The 17,818-nt window shown below is 54.5% G+C and overlaps 6 protein-coding genes across 6 annotated transcripts; 2 read left to right on the forward strand and 4 right to left on the reverse strand.

The window, feature by feature from the left end:
* Positions 1-382: 382 nt before the first annotated feature.
* Positions 383-1,717, reverse strand: CTRU02_200123 (polyprenyl synthetase; the record flags this gene model as incomplete). Its single annotated transcript, XM_036723241.1, has 1 exon — positions 383-1,717. One exon carries the CDS (start codon positions 1,715-1,717, stop codon positions 383-385), a length of 1,335 nt encoding a protein of 444 aa, XP_036585030.1.
* Positions 1,718-4,087: 2,370 nt separating this feature from the next.
* Positions 4,088-5,051, forward strand: CTRU02_200124 (cell division control protein 14; the record flags this gene model as incomplete). Its single annotated transcript, XM_036723242.1, has 2 exons — positions 4,088-4,492; positions 4,566-5,051. 2 exons carry the CDS (start codon positions 4,088-4,090, stop codon positions 5,049-5,051), a joined length of 891 nt encoding a protein of 296 aa, XP_036585031.1.
* Positions 5,052-5,567: 516 nt separating this feature from the next.
* Positions 5,568-7,091, reverse strand: CTRU02_200125 (transcription factor C2H2; the record flags this gene model as incomplete). Its single annotated transcript, XM_036723243.1, has 2 exons — positions 5,568-6,811; positions 6,911-7,091. The coding sequence occupies 2 exons, from the start codon at positions 7,089-7,091 to the stop codon at positions 5,568-5,570; spliced, it is 1,425 nt and encodes a 474-aa protein (XP_036585032.1).
* Positions 7,092-8,707: 1,616 nt separating this feature from the next.
* Positions 8,708-9,682, forward strand: CTRU02_200127 (serine threonine-protein kinase; the record flags this gene model as incomplete). Its single annotated transcript, XM_036723245.1, has 1 exon — positions 8,708-9,682. One exon carries the CDS (start codon positions 8,708-8,710, stop codon positions 9,680-9,682), a length of 975 nt encoding a protein of 324 aa, XP_036585033.1.
* Positions 9,683-10,188: 506 nt separating this feature from the next.
* On the reverse strand, positions 10,189-11,806 carry CTRU02_200126 (hard surface induced protein 3-like protein; the record flags this gene model as incomplete). Its single annotated transcript, XM_036723244.1, has 2 exons — positions 10,189-10,952; positions 11,008-11,806. The coding sequence occupies 2 exons, from the start codon at positions 11,804-11,806 to the stop codon at positions 10,189-10,191; spliced, it is 1,563 nt and encodes a 520-aa protein (XP_036585034.1).
* A 3,887-nt stretch (positions 11,807-15,693) lies between these two features.
* CTRU02_200128 (delta-aminolevulinic acid dehydratase) lies at positions 15,694-16,900 on the reverse strand (the record flags this gene model as incomplete). The annotated part of the gene is made up of 2 exons (XM_036723246.1): positions 15,694-16,602; positions 16,658-16,900. The coding sequence occupies 2 exons, from the start codon at positions 16,898-16,900 to the stop codon at positions 15,694-15,696; spliced, it is 1,152 nt and encodes a 383-aa protein (XP_036585035.1).
* Between the last annotated feature and the right edge of the window lie 918 nt (positions 16,901-17,818).

Genomic DNA, 17,818 nt, shown 5'->3' on the forward strand with positions numbered 1-17,818 from the left:
AAATGCCATTCATCTGTCCCTCACCTGGTCGTCCCCGCAATAACCCAGAAACAGCGGAAGAGAGAATTAAAAAAAAAAATCATCAAAAAGAGAGGGGGGGGCAAAACATTCAGACGAGTAAGTCCAGTCGTGTCACACCCATGCCGGAATGTATGTAGTAATCTGTTTCCTGTCCAAATGTTTTCCTCCCCCCAAGTGACAAAAGCCACGCCATGAGAATCCGGGTATGAAACCAACCGTCGACGTCGTCCGCACCCAAATAACACCGCTGATGATTATTAGCTTTTATGACCTTTTCCTCATACCCATCATCATTTGAATACAAGCATACTTGTTGTTTTAGCTTCTCTTTTTCTTTTCTTGTGGCAAACCGATGGGGGGTTCAGATAACCATCTTGTCCAGAATCTTTTGGATACCCTTGTTAAGGCCCTTACCCCCGTCGATTTCGTCCGCCAGCTTCCGGCCGCGGTCGATGAGGACGCCGACGACCTGCTTCGTGTACTCGAAGCTTCCGGTTCCTTCCATGCGCGCCACTGCAAAGCGCTTCACCTCAACATCGTTGGTCTTTTGTCCCAGGATGTTGATGAGCATGAGGTTGGAAGGGTCGGAGCGGATGCTGTGAATGATGGGGAAGCTGAACTTGCCCTCGGTCAGGTCCTCGCACATGCCCTTGTTGTCCGAGTACTCCTGACTCGAGAGGTTCATGTAGTCGTCGCGGATCTGGAAGATGAGGCCCATGATGTTAACGAGGTCCACACAGTCCGTCAGGCTGCGTGACTCAGCCTGCATGAGCTTGATACCGAGCCGGAACAGGCCGCCCGTCTTGTTGCCAACCATCTCGAGGTAGTCTTCCTCCGTGGGGCAGGTGAGAGTGTCGCGCCAGAAGAGGTCCATGCCCTGGCCGCGGTGGAGGTGGACAAGCTCTTCGGCAAAGATGGAGATTGCTTTTGGGTTCTTCAGCTTCTGGACCTCCTGAAGGGCACAGAAGTAGATGTAGTTGGCCGAGTTGATGGTCTGGGCGACGCCAAAGATGTTGTGTGCAACGGGCAGACCCCGGCGGAGTGAGGACGAGTCCTCGACGTCGTCGATCAGCAGGGAGGCAGTGTGAAGCATGCCGACGACGTTGGTAATGATGTCAAGACTGGACTGCGGCACATCGAGCCAGGCGTTGAAGGCCTGGATGAGCTGAGCGCGAAAGTCCTTGCCCGGGTGGGCAAAGAGGTAGTCAAAGGGCCCGGTGATGACCTTGTCCTTCTCCTCGGGCCAGGTCTTGCGAGTGAAGTTGAGGTCGGCGGTCGCATAGCGCGCAGGGTCGGGAGGGGGAGGCGGCTGCATCGTGAGAGTGAAGGAGGTTGTTGGTACGCCGAGGGAGGGCCGGCGACGGTGGGAGGAGGAGTGGGAGTGTTTGTGAGAGTGGGTGCGGGTGTGGTTTGTTGCGACGGAGGCGGCGCGGGCCAGCCAGTCGGTTTCGGGAACGGTATGCAGGGGAGCCTTGGAGGAGTTCGGCATGGGCGCCGTGGTTTGGCCGGATAACGAGGCGAGCACTGCAGCGGCAGAAGATGACGAAGACGAGGAAGAATGGCCGGTGGATGATCTACGTGGAGGAATGGCGTTTGGCGGCGAGGAGGGGAAGGTATAGGAAGAGGCGGTACTTGTATTATTTGCAGGTTTGTTGCCTGGATCTTTTGAGGGGGAGGTCTCGCTAGGCACGACCATCGTGAAAGGAAGGCCCTTTTTCCAAAGGCAGCTCTACGGGGCGGGAAGTTGCGTGGCTTCTTATGTGCAGCGTCAGGATCTGGAACAACGGCTGTGGCAGCAGTGGCTTTCTGCTTCTGCTACAGGCTGAAGCTCAGCTTAGCTCGCGTGGTGGGCTGGATTGTGGAGCTCTCTGCTTCCCCGGTGGGCTGCGGAGGGGGGATCGGTGGTGGTCAGCTGGTGGTGGTGGTGGACGTCGTCGTATGGGTGGTGGTATTGCTGCTTGCTCTCATGTGTTAGCCGCGTAAACGTCACCACTTGTTCAGCCAAGGTTGAAATCTGCCCGGGTGGAGTTGCATCTTTGATGGCGCATATGCAGGTTCTGCTACGTCTTTCCCAGAGAGCCGTATTTGTCCGGGTGCATAGTAATTTTTGGCGGGGCATTTGGACATGTAGACCGTCATGACTCTGTATGAAGGGCCTTTTTTTCTGCAGGGAAAGCGAGGGGTAGGCAAAAGGAGATTAGGCAGTTGGATCACTGATCCTTGCAGTGAATGCGCTTCCCAGCTCTCCGGCGGGGAGAGAAGCGCAGGCATCTAGCTATTACAGTCCTAAGTCCTAGACAGGACTTGCAACAGATGTAAAAGCAATTGGGGCAAGCAAACGATGGAATCCTAAACGATAATCACATGCCAATGGGAATGCAGCTTACCGATGTTGAGCATGCAGGTAGTAATAGCCTTCAGTACCGGCCAGTGCTTGATGTAGATAGATAACGGTCGCCGTTGGAGCTCTTATCGATTGGGCGACGGTAGTGGAGAGGTGATTTTAGGTTGCGGTGGAATCTAACAGACGTCATCAATTCTTGTTCGAAGCTCCGTACATGCCGAAGGCCAGACGGGGGAAGAGCGGACCTTGCTCCGAGTGATGATTCAGTGATGGAAATTAAATGAAAAACATACGGGGTGCTGGACTATGGAAACAGTTTTCCGGGAGGTTATCGTGTCGTGTCCGTCCCTCTTGCAAGAGAGAATTGTCGAAAAGATGGGATGGATGCAGTGTTGAAGAAACAAACCCTTGAACGAGTCGTACAAGAGGCTCGTGCGAACGCTTCGTCTTAAGAATCAGAGTAACACGGACGTCAGATGTTCTGGAAGAAGAGTCCCTAGCTTCAACCTCCACTAAGCTAATCAGCCCTCGGATGGCACGTAAAACACGCCCATGAACAACCCCCTCCCGTCCAGCTGCCATGCTTCATGCTTTCACCTCGCATGCTGCCAACGGGACGACATGTCGCCGTTGTCTACGGCCCTAAACAGGAATTCAAGACGTTGAAATGTGACATCCCCTCGTTCCTCGAGTTTCATCCGTCATATATGTGCAGGTATTAAGCATTGCTGGTGCTGTTGGTGTTGCTACTTCATTAGATAGAGACGGAGAGAGAAAGTCCTGCAGACAAACCGGTTGCTCTATCACCCAAAGTACTCCATAAGGTCAGGCAGATAGGATATGCACCCTATCTTGGCTTCGGTAATCACAGCTCCTACTCGTTACAAGTACCCATAAGCTTGGGGAGGAAAGGGCCACGCTAGGCAGATAACAAGCTCGGATTCCTCAGGGCTTCTCGCTTATTCTTATCCCAAGTCTGATCGCCGCATTCATGGTAAACACGACAAGGTAGCAGCCACAACAACAGTGGCCTTGACCCTGAAAAAACAGCCGGCCCGGCCCCCGCAATAAGCCAACGCACACACATCGACCCGCTTAGCTAAGGTGAGGTCACACAGGTTGCTCTGGTCGTAGTGCCCGTTTGACCACACAAAGCTCGATTCCCTCCATAGCGGCCACGCTAAATCCCCATCCCAACGCCTTGGATCGACCCGGTTGCCGGGGCATTTATCGTCAGGTCGCAACACAAACATCCACATTTGTCCACACAGGGGGGGCTCCTGCTCCTAATTACGTCTTGCCTGTGTCTTTCTCAAATGTCTATTTGCGCGCCGCGCTCGCCATCCATTGATTTTTGCGATTCTTCTCCTTTTTTTTCTTCCATCCTCACCGATCGTGATACCCTCCACCTCCTAGAGGACTTGTCCTCGTCAGTTTTTGTTTCTCTGTTTTTTGTATTAACACCTTACGACGTGCTGTTGCTGTCGATGCTCATCCAAACTATTCAATCCGCCGTCATCGCATTGTCACCGCCATATCTACATCAAAAATCGCATCAACACAATTCAACAGCATCGTCCTTTTTTGTCCGTCTTTTTTTGCGCACTTCATGTCCATTTTGCTCACGTCCAATCAGCCACCAAGCCACACCCACACATACACGTAAACAATATCATCAAGCCTCATCACGCACACGCGCGCGCGCGCACACACACATACACAATGGAAAACCTACTCAGCCTCGCCTTCGACTACCTGTCGTCCTACGACGGCCCCAAGATCCGCAAGGGGATGCGTCAGGTCGAAGGACTCCTCGCCCAGATCTGCCTCTCGTCGCCGAGCAAGTCATCAAAGTCGCCGGCGACTGACGAAGAATCCTCTCAGACCCCCGGCAAGTCCCTCTCGGATCTGTCAGACGATCCGGCCTTTCGAGAGTTTTTCAAGCTGCAGGAGGGTTTCGAATGGAACGTCGCCCTGCGTCTAATCAATACCCTCGACCGCCTGATGGGAAAGGGCACCGATGGGCAGAACGACCTTCTCATACTCAGCGCGCTGGATCTGATCCAAGGCGTCCTGCTGCTTCATCCGCCCAGCAAGGCCCTGTTCTCGCGAGAACAAAATATGAATGTACTTTTTGGCCCCCAAAACCTTCCCCCTGGCTCAAATTTTGCAATCCGTCTGACTGACCTGACCGCCACAGCTCCTTCTCGACCTTCTCGAACCCGTAAACTGCCCTGCGATCCAGTCCGCAACCCTCCTGACGCTTGTCGTTGCTCTCATCGACACTCCGCAAAACACCCGCACATTCGAGGCCCTCGACGGCCTGCTCACCGTCACCTCGCTCTTCAAGTCCCGCTCCACCTCCCGTGAGGTAAAGCTCAAGCTCGTCGAGTTTCTCTACTTCTACCTCATGCCCGAAGTGCCATCCATTCCCCGCGCCGACGCCCGCGCCTCCGTCCCCGCCATGCTCCAGCGCAGCCCCAGCAAGCTGGCCGGTGCCTTCGGGCCTGGAAACTCGACGGCCTCCGACACGCAGCAGTACGCACGGAGTCGCGCCGGTAGCGAGTCCGAAGACACTCTGACCACGGAGGAGAAGCAGGAGCTGCTGGGCCGCCACCTTAGCAGCGTTGAGGACTTGGTCAAGGACCTGAGGACCTGTACGCCCTTTGGCGGCGTCGTTTGCTGAGGCCCTTGTTATGCCCCATGTTTGGTGTTTCGGTTGCCATATTGGGTTTCTTTCCTAGATTCGCATGCGTTCATTATCGCTTCATCCAGTCATCACTTGCATCCTTCATACTGTTTGGCGTTAGCGGAGGGCAGAAATGTGCTACGAAGAATCAATGCTTGGTTGTTCAGTATTTTTATTTTATCCTAGTCCATTTTTTTCCTAATTGGAAACGGTGGGAAAGTCGGAGTCTCTTGAGGAGAAATGGAGTTTTACTCATTACGAAAAAGTTTCCCAGCACGTCCACCAAACGCCCTCCCCCATTACTTAATACGTATTCTTAGACAGAGAGAGAGAGTCTTTCGAGATATCGTAAAGACGGGGAAAATTTGTATAACAAAGGTATCATGGTCATCGTGTATTTCACAAAGTTGAAGCTTTATCGAAGACAAACCGCAAAACCAATAAAAAAAAAAGAATTGACATGGAGACCGGTAACCAAATTTCCGTCTAACAAAATCTTCCTTTCGTGTCTCATCACCTCCGCCGATCCGGATCCGGACTCGGAACAGGACCTGGCGACCTGTCGATCGGTGACCGCTCCATGACGGACACACTCATGGCGCTCTCCACGCTCCGCGGCGTCAGCAACGGAGGCGACGGCATCGGCGGCGAAGGGGACAGCATCTCGGAACCGTACAACTCGAAGCGTCCCTCCGTCGTCGGCGGCGTGTGCTGCTGCTCCGGCGCCGCAACGGCCGTCACATCGTGCCCAAAACCCCTCTTGACCCCGCGCGAATCAATCTCCACCGGCGCGACGACGTCGCTGGGTGAATGCGCCTGCAACGGCACACCCCGCGTCCGACCGGGCGTCGACGCAGGCACATCAGACGCCACCGTCTCCGTCTCCGTATACGGACCCGTGACGGCGTCCGGACCAAAGTAATCCTGCGTCGCGCCGCGCCGCGCCGTCGGCCGAGACCCGGACGTCACTTCCGACATGGCTCTCGCGCTACGACCCGGCCATTCGCTAGTACCCCCGCCCATGATAATGTTACTCAGCCCGCCGCCGCCACCGCTTACACGGCTTGCGCCCCCGCTGCGCTGGGACGTCGTCGTAGCGCCGCGGCGCCGTCTGCGGCGGCGGACGAGACAGAACCACGCGAAGAAAGCCACGATCCCGCACCCGACTACAGCCACGCCTACACCGATGCCCGTCTTCGCGCCGGAAGAGAGCCCGTTACCACTACCATCGCCGTCTAGATCCGAGACGACGCCCGACACGGTCGCTTCCCCGGGCGCGCAGGCCGCGGTGCCGCTGACGACGGTACACTTTCTGACCTTATCGCAGCACCCCTGGCCGTCCTCGCACGCGTACTGCGTCGTGGCGGTGCACCCCGGGTCAGCGGGCGTCAGGAGACCCGTCGCGGAGCTGGAAGCGGTGATGGTCATGATGCAGGATTTGTCGGATGCGCAGGTCGCGCCGTAACCGCAGCATCCGCCGCCGAACTGGCTCGCGCAGCGGAAGCTGCTTGTGCCGGGGCAGATGCGGCCGCAGCATGCCGAGGTGGTCGAGGAGGTCACTGTTGTCAGCGCCGCGCCGCCGGTGGTCGGGGACTGCGTTATGGTGACGGCAACGACGGAGGGACATTGGTATTTGTCAGAGGGGCATTTAGAGTCGCACGGGGAACCGATCGGGCAGCACCACGGGTCCCCGTTGGGCTTGACGTAGCAGTAGTTGTTGTTGGAGCAGCAGTAGGTTGGGAAGCCGACGTCGACGCCTGCGGGTGAATCGTGTGATTAGTTTGTCGGTGTCTCCCCTCTTGCTTTGCGCCACGAGTGAAATTAAGCTTTGAATTTAGAAGAGAGAGAGGTCTTACAAGAATGAGCATTCGCTTGGCAAGGAGCTCCGTCGCGGGCGGCGAGTATGGGCGCATCGAGGAAGAAGCGCGGGATGAGGCCGTCCTGGACGGGCGACATGTCGACGGCGGCGTATCGCTGCGTGACGGCCGCGCCGGCGCAAACGGCCAGGGCGGCGGTGATGGTGATGATGACCGACATGGTTCGGCTTTCTCACACGGGGAGATTGTCGCTCAGGTTGAACTTGGTAACAGCTCAATATTCAATGTACCTAGCGAACTGAGCCTACGAGCCCATCTTCCAGCGTGCCACGAGCGAGGCTACACCAGAACGCCCAAAGGTCGCACGAAAGACGGCAAAATGGGAGCAAGTGGCGGAGGATGCAAACACGGCTGAAAGAGACACACTCACACACGCAGGCAACAACAATTGGCAAAGGACCGGAGGACACATGTAAGCAACCCTTCATCGGGGTCAGTAGATGGATGGGAAGATGCATGCGACTCAATGGAGCATAGTTCGTAGGTAATCCGTAAGCACTGCTCCGGCCTTCACTGGTGACAGGGTCCTTGTGTTCTCCTCTTGTTCGGGGACCAGCAGCGCAGCACGCGCGGGTTGAGACCCAAGGCCCCGATGCAACTTTGTCGGGACGAGGAGGCGGGCATAGCACCCCAGCCCAGGCTATCCGACGGCACGAAAGACCACTCGGCCTGCATTCATCTGGGGCGGATATTCCAGCCCTTTTCTGATCGACGGAGGGTTCGATTTTGAGTGCCTGCCCCCTCTCGGCCGCCGCCAAGGGATTTGTTCGCGGGCGGTGATTGGTGGCCTGGCACATCGTTGGCTTGCTCATGCAGATGGTGGTGTTGCTGTGCCGCTGGGCTGCGTTTCGGGAGGCCCTAGGCCAAGGGCAACTTTTGCATATGTATTTCTTGTTGCTATCCGCGGTAATAGCGGGAAGATAGCCAGCCGGAACAGAATAGCATAAGTTTGTTTGGGAGACGTGGTTAATAATTACGTATCCCTAGAAGGAGGGCTGTCAAGGTGTTGCGACTTTGTCATTGAGTGTTAGGCATATAAGCGCGAGGAGACGAGAACATGTACACTCGTGCATGTAATCGGCCGTGTTAGGACCTGCCCAGGCCGGCTAATTTCGTCTTTGATTACCCGATAAGAGCACCGGATCCAAATCCTTTGCCACTGAGAAGTTGATGGGCCTGTGGTTTGCGGCTGCTCAGCTCAACAGCCAGTTGCTTCAAAGCAGAAGAAGCAGTCGAGATCTTTCACGAGAAGCTTTGCATCTCGCAAACTCTCACCAGATGGAGAGTTAACGCATTCATGTAAACGGCAAACTCGGACGAATAATACATTGTTGAGAGATTGGAAAGGTAACAGCATCAATCAGAATGCAGGTTAAATTAAAGCACACAAAGTTCCTGCCAAAACAAGGATCCGTGGCGACACTCCAATCCAGGGCCCGGCCCGCCCATCTTCAGCGCCAACGGCCTTCCCCTAAAACACATCCAGCCCCAAACTAGCCCGGCAGAACCCCTCACAAGGCAGGCAGGCGGTCAGCCCGCAAAAGCATCCACCCCACCCTTTACCCCTCCACAAACATTCCTTCCTGCCCCTCGATTGACGTCTGGTGTTAGTAAAGCCAGCCCAAAAAAAAAGTAAAAATAAAAAAAAAAAGTGAAGATATTCCCAACATCACACACGCAACCTTCCCGTCCACACTAGTAGCCGCCAAGAGAACCCCTCTCTCTCTCTCCCCAGATCGATAAGGGCTCATCCGCGCTCCCTTCCCAACAGACACAATGGCGACGGCGACGACAACAGAAACGACACAATTCCCCCTCCCAAAACTCCTAACTCACCCCTCGTCATCCGCCCCGACTCTAATCACCCAAGGCGCCGAAGCCCGCCTCTACAAAACGACCTTCCTCTCCCCTAACCTCCCGTCCGCGCTCAAATACCGGCCCCCGAAACCCTACCGCCACCCCACCCTCGACGCCCGCCTCACCCGCTCCCGCATCCTCGCCGAGGCCCGCGTCCTCGCCAAATGCCGCCGCGAAGGATGCCCCGTGCCCGCCCTCTACGGACTCGATGAGTCAGCGGGCTGGATCATGCTCGAATGGATCCCTGGCGCGCCGGTGAGAGTGCGAATCAACGAGTGGCTGGACGGCGTAGTCCCCGTCCCGGGACAAGGACTCGCGGAGATACCGGAGGATGCGGCAGCGGCGGCAGCAGCAGGAGACAAGGAAGTGGTCATGGAGGGCACGGAGGAGGCAAAAGCAGCAGCATCAGCAGCAGCATCAGCAGCAGCATCAGCAGCAGCATCAGCAGGACAGGCAGACGGTGAAAAGGTGGTCGGGACAAGACGGGACGCAACGGACCTGCGGGACCTGATGCGCAGGATGGGGGCGGCGATAGGCAAGATGCACAAGATCGGCATCGTGCACGGCGACCTGACGACGTCCAATATGATGCTGCGGCCCCCTCCGCGGTCGGCCGCCGCCGCCGCCGCCGCTGCCGCTCACGAAAGCTCCAACCTGGACGGCGACATCTTCGTCATCGACTTCGGCCTCGCGAGCCAGAGCACCTCGGACGAAGACCGCGCCGTCGACTTGTACGTGCTGGAGCGCGCCTTTGGCAGCACGCACCCGCGCGCCGAGGAGTTCTTCCAGGACGTCCTGGAAGCGTACGGCAAGTCCTACAAGCAGGCGCCCGTGACGCTCAAGAAGCTCGAGGACGTGAGGATGCGGGGCCGCAAGAGGAGCATGATCGGTTGAGGCGAGACGGCGCCGGTTGTTGTCACGGATTTATAAAGGATACAGCAAAGTTGTCTTAGGACAAATCAAAAGAAAAATGAAATAAAAGGAATGAATTTGATACCCCTACTCGACCAGAAGTTTAAAAAAAACCAAATGAGTTTGGCCCGGCCGTATCTACTGCATTTCTGTCGCGTTTGCCACGTTTCAATATCTTGTTATTCTTGTGTGTACTACTATATAGTACATATATGTTCCAGTCGAGTATAATGTGGCTCTGAAAGGGTGCATTTCTGCTAATGCTTATCTAAAACATGCCCAAAAAGTTTGGCCAGGCCCGTTTCCCACCCCCGTAAAAAACAAGTTTCCCAACGCCAGGTATAGTAATAATGTCGTGATGTAAAACGCCGTTGTCATGCTATTATTAGCCGGTTTTCCATACCGGCATTCCAGACCCAGCTCGTTTATTGAGCGATTGTCGCAGACATATACGCAGACGCACAAGCGCCTCCTCTATTTTGCTCTTCTTACTGTTGCTTGATGGAGCACTTTGTCTCAAACCACTTCGCTAGTCGCACAGTTGGGATATCAAACAGTCTCCAGAAAATGTCGGCAGCCCAGATAACGGCGGGGATGCACCCCAAGGACCCAATCACGAAGCCCGTGTTGTACCACCAGCCCTCGTCGCCCGTGTAGCTGTAGACGAACTTCTCAATGGTGTAGCCGACGGTGTGCATCACCGGGCCGTGCATAAGGTAGAGGGCGTAGCTGATTTTGCCAAAGTACTGGATGGGAGCCATGTTGAAGAAGGCCTTCCATCTCGGGGAGTGGCCGACGGACAGAACGAACAGGACGGACCCGATGGACTGCCAGAAGCGGTATCCTTCCTCCTCCCACCACTTGGGAATAAAAGAGCAAAGCCAGACCCAGCCAGGGGTGATTTCGTAGTTGATATCAGGCTGGCACATGAAGTAAAGAGCGAGGATGCTGAGCATCGCCCAGCAAAAGCCTTTGAACCAGCTCCTGCGCGGGGGCGCCTCGTTCAATGGCAGAGCAGGAGGCGGCTGGTTGTTGTTGTGGTTGCCCTGGATGAGGTCGTACTCGGCGAGCATCATTCCAAAATAGAAAAGGAGCAGTTCCCAGCGGTTATTGCGGTAGGTGAAGGCGATGATGCCCCACAGGAAAAGGAAGCGAAGTCCTGTTCTTACACGGGCCAGACCGATGAGAGTGATAAAGAGATACATTGAGCAGCGGAATTCAACGGGGATGGTCCAGAGATGGACATCGTAGGCTGGTGGAGTGTATTAGCAACGCCAAGAAACGAGCTCTTTCAGAAACCAACTTACATGTGCTTCCACCAAATCGCTCCCAGCTGAAGACGTGGACAAAGTTGAACATGCTCCATACCCAATCCGTGAACTGCTCATAGAACGAGTCCAACGGCTTGGGGTGAGGCTCCATCACGTTCTTGTGCCACTTTCGGTCAATGGCAAAGTCTCTAGTACGCTCGTAGATGCCCATCTGCAACATGAGCATGATGCCAAAGGTTGAAATTGCCGTGGGCAAGTACAGTCTGATAAATCGTCGAAAGATCAGAGACGTCGTGGTTGCGGAGAATTCATCCCAGCTGCGGCTTCGAATGAGCTTGATCGGCTTCAGCGAGAGGGCGTATCCTGAGATGACGAAGAACAGGCAGACGGCAGGCGGGCCCTGGTAGAAGAGTCGGAAGAATGGTAGCTTGAGAATGTGATAGTTCTTCTCAGACGAACCCCAGCCCTCGGCGATGATGAAAGCCTGGTAGAAGTAGTGACAAAAGAAAACGAATAACGCGGCAAGGCCACGCATGCCGTCGAGGTAGGATGTCGGGAATAGCTTCTCGGGGCGTGTTCGTTCTCTCGTGAAGCGACTCTGGACGAAACTAGGAAGCAGAAAGATGGCGCCGCGAATCAGTGTGACCCTCCATGGTACCGCCCGCGCGTAGCCAACGACATTCCGAGCGACTGTGGACCATCGTGGTAAACCGAAGCGGACTTCAAGGTCGGCTCTACCGCTTTCGCTCTCGACATCTGACATGGTCTTCTCGTCTAGGAGCCCCATTCCCTCCTCGTGTGAAAGGGACACTTTCGAAGCAGCGTGTCCGTTCATTGTCCAGCAATGTGTCGGTTGGATACTGGGGGATACGATAGACTCTTCGAAGCCGGCGTAGACAAATAGCAAGCGCGGCTTGAACCAGACGAGGGACTAGAGTCGAAAAAGGAAAAGGAAGGAGAGGGCGAGGTGTGGTGGTTTTGATCCAGTGGCCCCCTGTAATTCAGACGATCTGGATCTGCAATAGGTAGGGGTGGAGTAGAATAGGAAAGGGACGGGGAGAGTGTAGGTGTAGGCGAGAATAGGTAATTGTAATAGAGAACAGGCCCCCGGGTCTATGGAGAAGAAGAATGGATGGATGTTTCCGGAGGGACAGTCTGGTTGTATCCCGTCTTGTCCTCGTCTCGTCAAACAAGCCCGTGACCTGGACTTTAACCTTGCAGCTTAAGCAGGAAGACCTTGTATCTCGGGCCTTTCTATGAGCAAAGCCGTGGGCTCTAACAAGAGAGTTGTGGGGAATCTCTGGACAATGTTCCAGAGGTGGGTAGACGGTAAACAGGCCCCAGATGCAAAGAGACGAGATTTCCGGCTGGGCTGAGATGGGAAATGGATATTCCCATAAAAAGAGCGCGGGTAAGCAGGCTTGGGAAACAGGACCTGCCTAACGTTTTTACCGGATATAATTAAGTAGCGTGAGAGAGGGACAGACCGAGAGAGTTAGACCACACGGGCGGAGTGTCAAGCATGGATGTAAGGCGTGTAAGGGACGTGAGGCAGCAGAATACTGCAGCAGAGGGAAGCGTGTGTGGGTAGAAGGGGAGACAACGTTTCAGCGTGTAGAAAGGTTTAGGTGTGGCAGCTATGACGGGTTTAGGAAAGGATGTACCATGGAGTATGCGCAGAGATGTCGTCAATGAGGCGGGAAGGCACCTTGCATAATGGGTAGGTTTGGAGTAGAATGCGGTGGGTTGTTGCCTCAAAAATAGCGTATATGTGAAGAGGAAGCCAGAAATGCAGATATACTTCCCGCTGCTTGTGTTCTAGGCCCAGGGGGACAGGTGACAAAGAGTAAAGTCTAGATAGTCCGTCCACACCAATTCGGATAGTCCGTTTGTTGGTCCAAGCCCGATTCTTGGCTTGGTTTATCCAGTGCAGTCTCGTTTCTCGGGGATTTTATTGTTTTCTTAAAGACGAATAGCAGAAGGCAAAAGTTGTAAGGGACAGGGACCGGGCCAAACCAAAAATTGTAAGGTCGGTGGATGACAGGAACAGTGCCACACGGAACAGGAAGTCGAGGCGCAGATGTCAAGAAAAAGGTGCCTGTGCACACTCTCTTCCATGGGTTTGTGACCTCAGATCAGGTCACGGTGCATTCCTGTCGGCTTGGCTCCTGCGGTAATGACTATCCGTTCGGATAGCGTAGCATGTAATGAAGTAACCGCACAACCGAGATGGGTCTGATGGGGCAGATACAAAAGAAGGGATGAAACGATGGAAGTCGGCTCTCGGGACAGGTACGAAGAATGGATTGGAAGAGGAGTAATAAGAGAAGAGAGAGAGAGAGAGAGAGAGAGAGAGAAAGAGAGAGGGATGATCAAGACGGCTCAGCTTAGCTACCACCAGGTCTTGGGTCTTGTTGCAGTTCCAAAAAACATCAAACTAGGATTCGCAGGGGGATTGCAGGAGATGAACAATAGGGGTTTCAAGCTTTACACGGGAAATGATAGTCAAGATGGGCACATGAGGAGTGGCATAGAAAAGCAAGGAAGGCTTAAACTCGAACTGGGAAGAAGCAAGGTCAGAGACCTGGACAATAAGAAGGACGATGGACTTGACAAAGAAGGGTCGAAGCGAAACTCCCCCAACGTTGGCGTGGACTCCGCCAGTGCTCTGGCATATGCAAAACGCCAAACTTCCTTATTAATAAAAGTGAAAACATAAAAATAATAATAATAATAATAAGGCATAAAAGAATTGCATGACAGGAGGTGACAAAGTAGGATGGAGAATGGGACGAAATGGAAGGTGTGAGATACGAAGCCACGCAATGTACGCGGAGTCAAATCAATCAATATTCGATTCCTTTTACCTCTGAATGGCCCGGGGCCCGGGAGTTCGCCTCCTCTTTCCCCATCCTAGAGTGAACACCCCGGCTTCCTCCCAGCTCCTCCAAGGAATGAGACCCAGTCCGCCGCGGGGCCCTCCACCCATCACAACATCTTCCCGCCCGTCGTTTCTCGCTTTCCGCCTCGTCATTCTGCGCCATAGATCAGGTACGCGACGGCACTTGGAGGACTAGCCAAGGTAACATGGGAGGGAAAGGAAAGAGTATGGGGACAGGTGGGCAGTGCGCATGGAGTCCGATAGGGAAAGGGTCCAAAAGGATTGCGTGGGAGGACGTTTAACGATTGTTGCCCAGAAATGTCATGGCCGCCTTGAAGTGCGACTCCGGCACAGCATGTCCGATGAAAACTCTCGGCGCATGAGAATATGGGCCACTTTTTGTAAAGTGCCGTCGTCAGCGGCCTGGGGACACGACGGGGGTTAGATGATGGAGTTCCGAAATTCAGCAATTGCTGGAATTAGTCGAGAATCAGCTTTCTTGTTTGACCTCTCAACGCAGTAATTTTTTTGTTTTGGCTTGGGGAAGGGTGGGGGGGCCTCTGCAGCTGCGGCACAGTAGTCAAGGTTGAGATCGGCGCTTGGATCCACGCTGCCGTGCTCGGGGGGCCGGGGCCGGGGTCTGAGAGTCGAGACACTGCGTGAGCCAACTGTCCGTCATTTGCTGGGTTAGGTGGGTCCACCCTCTATTTTTTTTATTCCCCTTCTCTCTTTTTTGGCCTGCTCTCAGTGTTGTATGGCATCTGTCACTGGATGAACAGACACAACTACGAACACTTGCCTCTTGATGGTCCCCGAGTGTTGAGGCCAGCCATTACCAACTAGAACATTTACTGGCGGACTGGGACAAAAGGTGGGTAGCCCCCCTACTGCCAGGGGGTGCAGCATGTTTCCCGGCAGTCAAACCCCTTAGCCATGTTCCAGATTGGCAATCCGTCACGTCGAGTGCATGGCACCGTAGTCCGCCACCTTCTTAGCCGTTACAGCAGAGCCTTCGCTTCGGCCATTACTATGTGTTTTCCCAGTCGTGCTCCGGTTACCGCCTGTGTCGGCCTTCATCCTCGAAGGATGAGAGGCTCAGAACCTTCCATGACTGCTTCCACCGCCCCTCCACTTACGGGACGCATACCTGGCAATGCCTCCTAGGGTAACCCAATTAACCTCATGGCCAGCCAGATTTTGTTTTGGGACCTGTATCTCCTGGGTCCCAGTTTAAATCAAGTCGACCTGACGATCAACTTCCGAAAGCCGAGTGAGGCCACGCAATCATGGGCACGCCCTGAACAAGGCCTTTCTCGCGGAATGCTACCACACACACACACACATTGCAATTCACCTGGCAGACCAACCGTCATCCTCGGCCGCCAAGACAAAAACAAGGCTTCCCGTGTCTGTACTTACTAACCCCTTCCCATGTTCCCTCGGGTAACACCCGCCGTCAGTAGAACGTTGAGTGTCGTGTCTAATTTTGCACAAAACTGTTTCTTAACCATGTCGTTTCTTAGTAATGCATGCCATACCGTCTTAAAGGTTTGGGACGTGAAAAAAAAGGTGCCACCAGTCTGTTGCAAACATGTCAGGTTTATGGCCAAAATCGACTCATGTGTCAATAATACCCGCCGTCCCATTAGCTTGGTTTTGGTATCCTTTCTAAGTTAAGGGAATGTATGCACGAAACTGATGCCTTGCCCTACCCATTACCAGAACCGATTTACACTCGGTCCATTCATCCATCCGTTAAAAAAAGACATAAAAATAACAACGCCGCTTAACACCATGCCTCTATCATACAGTCCAGGTTACTAATTCATCATCATGGTCATTTAGGTGGAAAGCCAGTCAAGGAACTCGGGGGTAAAGTAGCTGATAACAATCGTCGCACCAGCTCTGAGGATACCCTCAGTTGACTCGAACGCCATTGTCTTGAGGTCGAACACGCCTGACTTGGCCGCTGCGTGAATCATGGCAAACTCGCCGCTGACCTGGTACGCTGCGACAGGCAGATCCTTGCCCAAGTCTTTGGCATCACTGATGATGTCGAGGTACTGGCTGGCAGGCTTGACCATGATAATATCCGCACCCTCGTTAATGTCACGAACGATTGCGCGGCGAGCCAGACCACGACCACCTGGAGGCAGCTGGTAGCACTTGCGGTCTCCGAAGGATGGCGCAGAACCGGCCGCGTCCCGGAAGGGTCCATAAAGGCAGCCGGAGAATTTGGCAGAGTATGACATCAGTACCGTCTTGTGGGCAATTCCTTCCTCGATAAGCTTGAGCTTGATGGCACGAATACGGCCATCGTTCATGTCTGAGGGAGCGACACAGTGTGCACCAGCCAAGGCGTAGGCGATGGCAACATCGGAGATGCGGTCAACTGACAGCTGGTTGTTCAAGCTGCCGTCGTCCCGGAGGATACCGCAGTGACCGTGAGAAGTGTACTCGCACAGGCAGACGTCGGCACAAATGAAGAGCTGGGGGAAGCGCTGACGGATGGCGCGGATGCTTCTGATAACAGGGCCCTCCGGGTCGTCGGCGGAGGTGCCAAGAGCGTCCTTGCTACCGGGGCGCACGGGCACACCGAAGAGCATCACGGAGCGCAGGCCCTTGCGCACCAGCACCTCCAACCAAGCCATTGTTTTGTTAATGCCTCGGCGGTATTGGCCGGGGAGCGAGGGAATGAGGACTTCTTCATCGTCTTGGTCGGAAATGAAAAGGGGATAGATCAGCATCGACTGTACAACAAGTCAGCAGTGATTCATCGCGAAAACCCCGCGTTGTGTGACATACCTTGGTCAATTGCCTCTCCGCCTGCCATGAGCGGGCAAGGGGATGAAAGTAACCGCCGTGCAGCTGGCTAGAAATGTCTCCCGAGATGCTGACGCTGGTCGCAGCAGTGCTGGCATAGGACATGGCACGCGAGATTTGCGAACGACTGTCGTCAATGGTGGAGACAGAGGCATCACCGCGAGAGCGGCGCGGAACACCGGAATCCCTCAAAGTGAGGTCCTGAACAAGGCTGGAGAAGGACATGGTGATAGTTTGTCGATGTAGATGGTTCAATCGCAAGTTTTGGAGTTGGATAGTCGTAAGGTGGCAATGGTCGCCAGGAAGTGGTTGGGAAATATCAAGGAGTCGGGGCGGTGGCGCCGTTCAAACTCGCGAAAGGAGTGCGGAGTGATTATTTGTGTTGTCGCGACCGATAATGTTCGAGGATGTCGAATTCCAAGGGAGGAATGGGCGGTGAGGCCAAAGTCGTAGAAAGGGCGCGGTCGGAGATGTTTGGGGCTGAAGATGAAGGAAAATACAGACGGTGGAAATGGCACGAGGAAAAATAGTGGTAAAGGGTCGCGCACACCAAGAGGATGACGGGATTTGAAACAGACCAGCTATCCTTCCCGCTTTGGCTGAACTCGGCAGGAGACGGAGGTGACCGTGGGTCCACTCACCAACTCTTCTAATGAATCAGCAAATGGAAATGCACGATGCCACCGCCAGCTGGCCAATCACAGGCTGAGCAATGCTAATTGGCCATCTCCGGTGGCGGCTTCTCCGCCCCCGAAGGCCCCCTTCCGGCGGTGCTTTTTCGCCTTTCTGAAATCCCCAAGCTCCCAACGGTGGGAACGTGAGCGAAAGCGACATCGCATTTTACCTTGGCTGTGGCTGACTAACATTTTGGGGATGGAAGCTGAGCCTCGGCAAGTAATGCAGCTCAGTAATTGTCATTGTCAGCAACAATCAATACGCCCATTGTATCGTGATGGGCCCTTTCCGATGCACAGTCTGTCAGAGATTTCGCTTCCCTGTCTGTTGCCTCATGCGTTTACACACACCAAACAAGCCTTTGAAGGATCTAGATCCCTATCTCGGAAAGGCCGAGGATCTCCGCGGTCACCCGCGGGCCCGTTGCCACTCCGTTTCTCCTCCGGCCGCAACTAACGTTCACCGGTC

The sequence above is a fragment of the Colletotrichum truncatum genome, assembly GCF_014235925.2.
Source record: "Colletotrichum truncatum strain CMES1059 chromosome Unknown Contig_0001, whole genome shotgun sequence".
NCBI classification, from domain to species: Eukaryota; Fungi; Ascomycota; class Sordariomycetes; order Glomerellales; family Glomerellaceae; genus Colletotrichum; species Colletotrichum truncatum.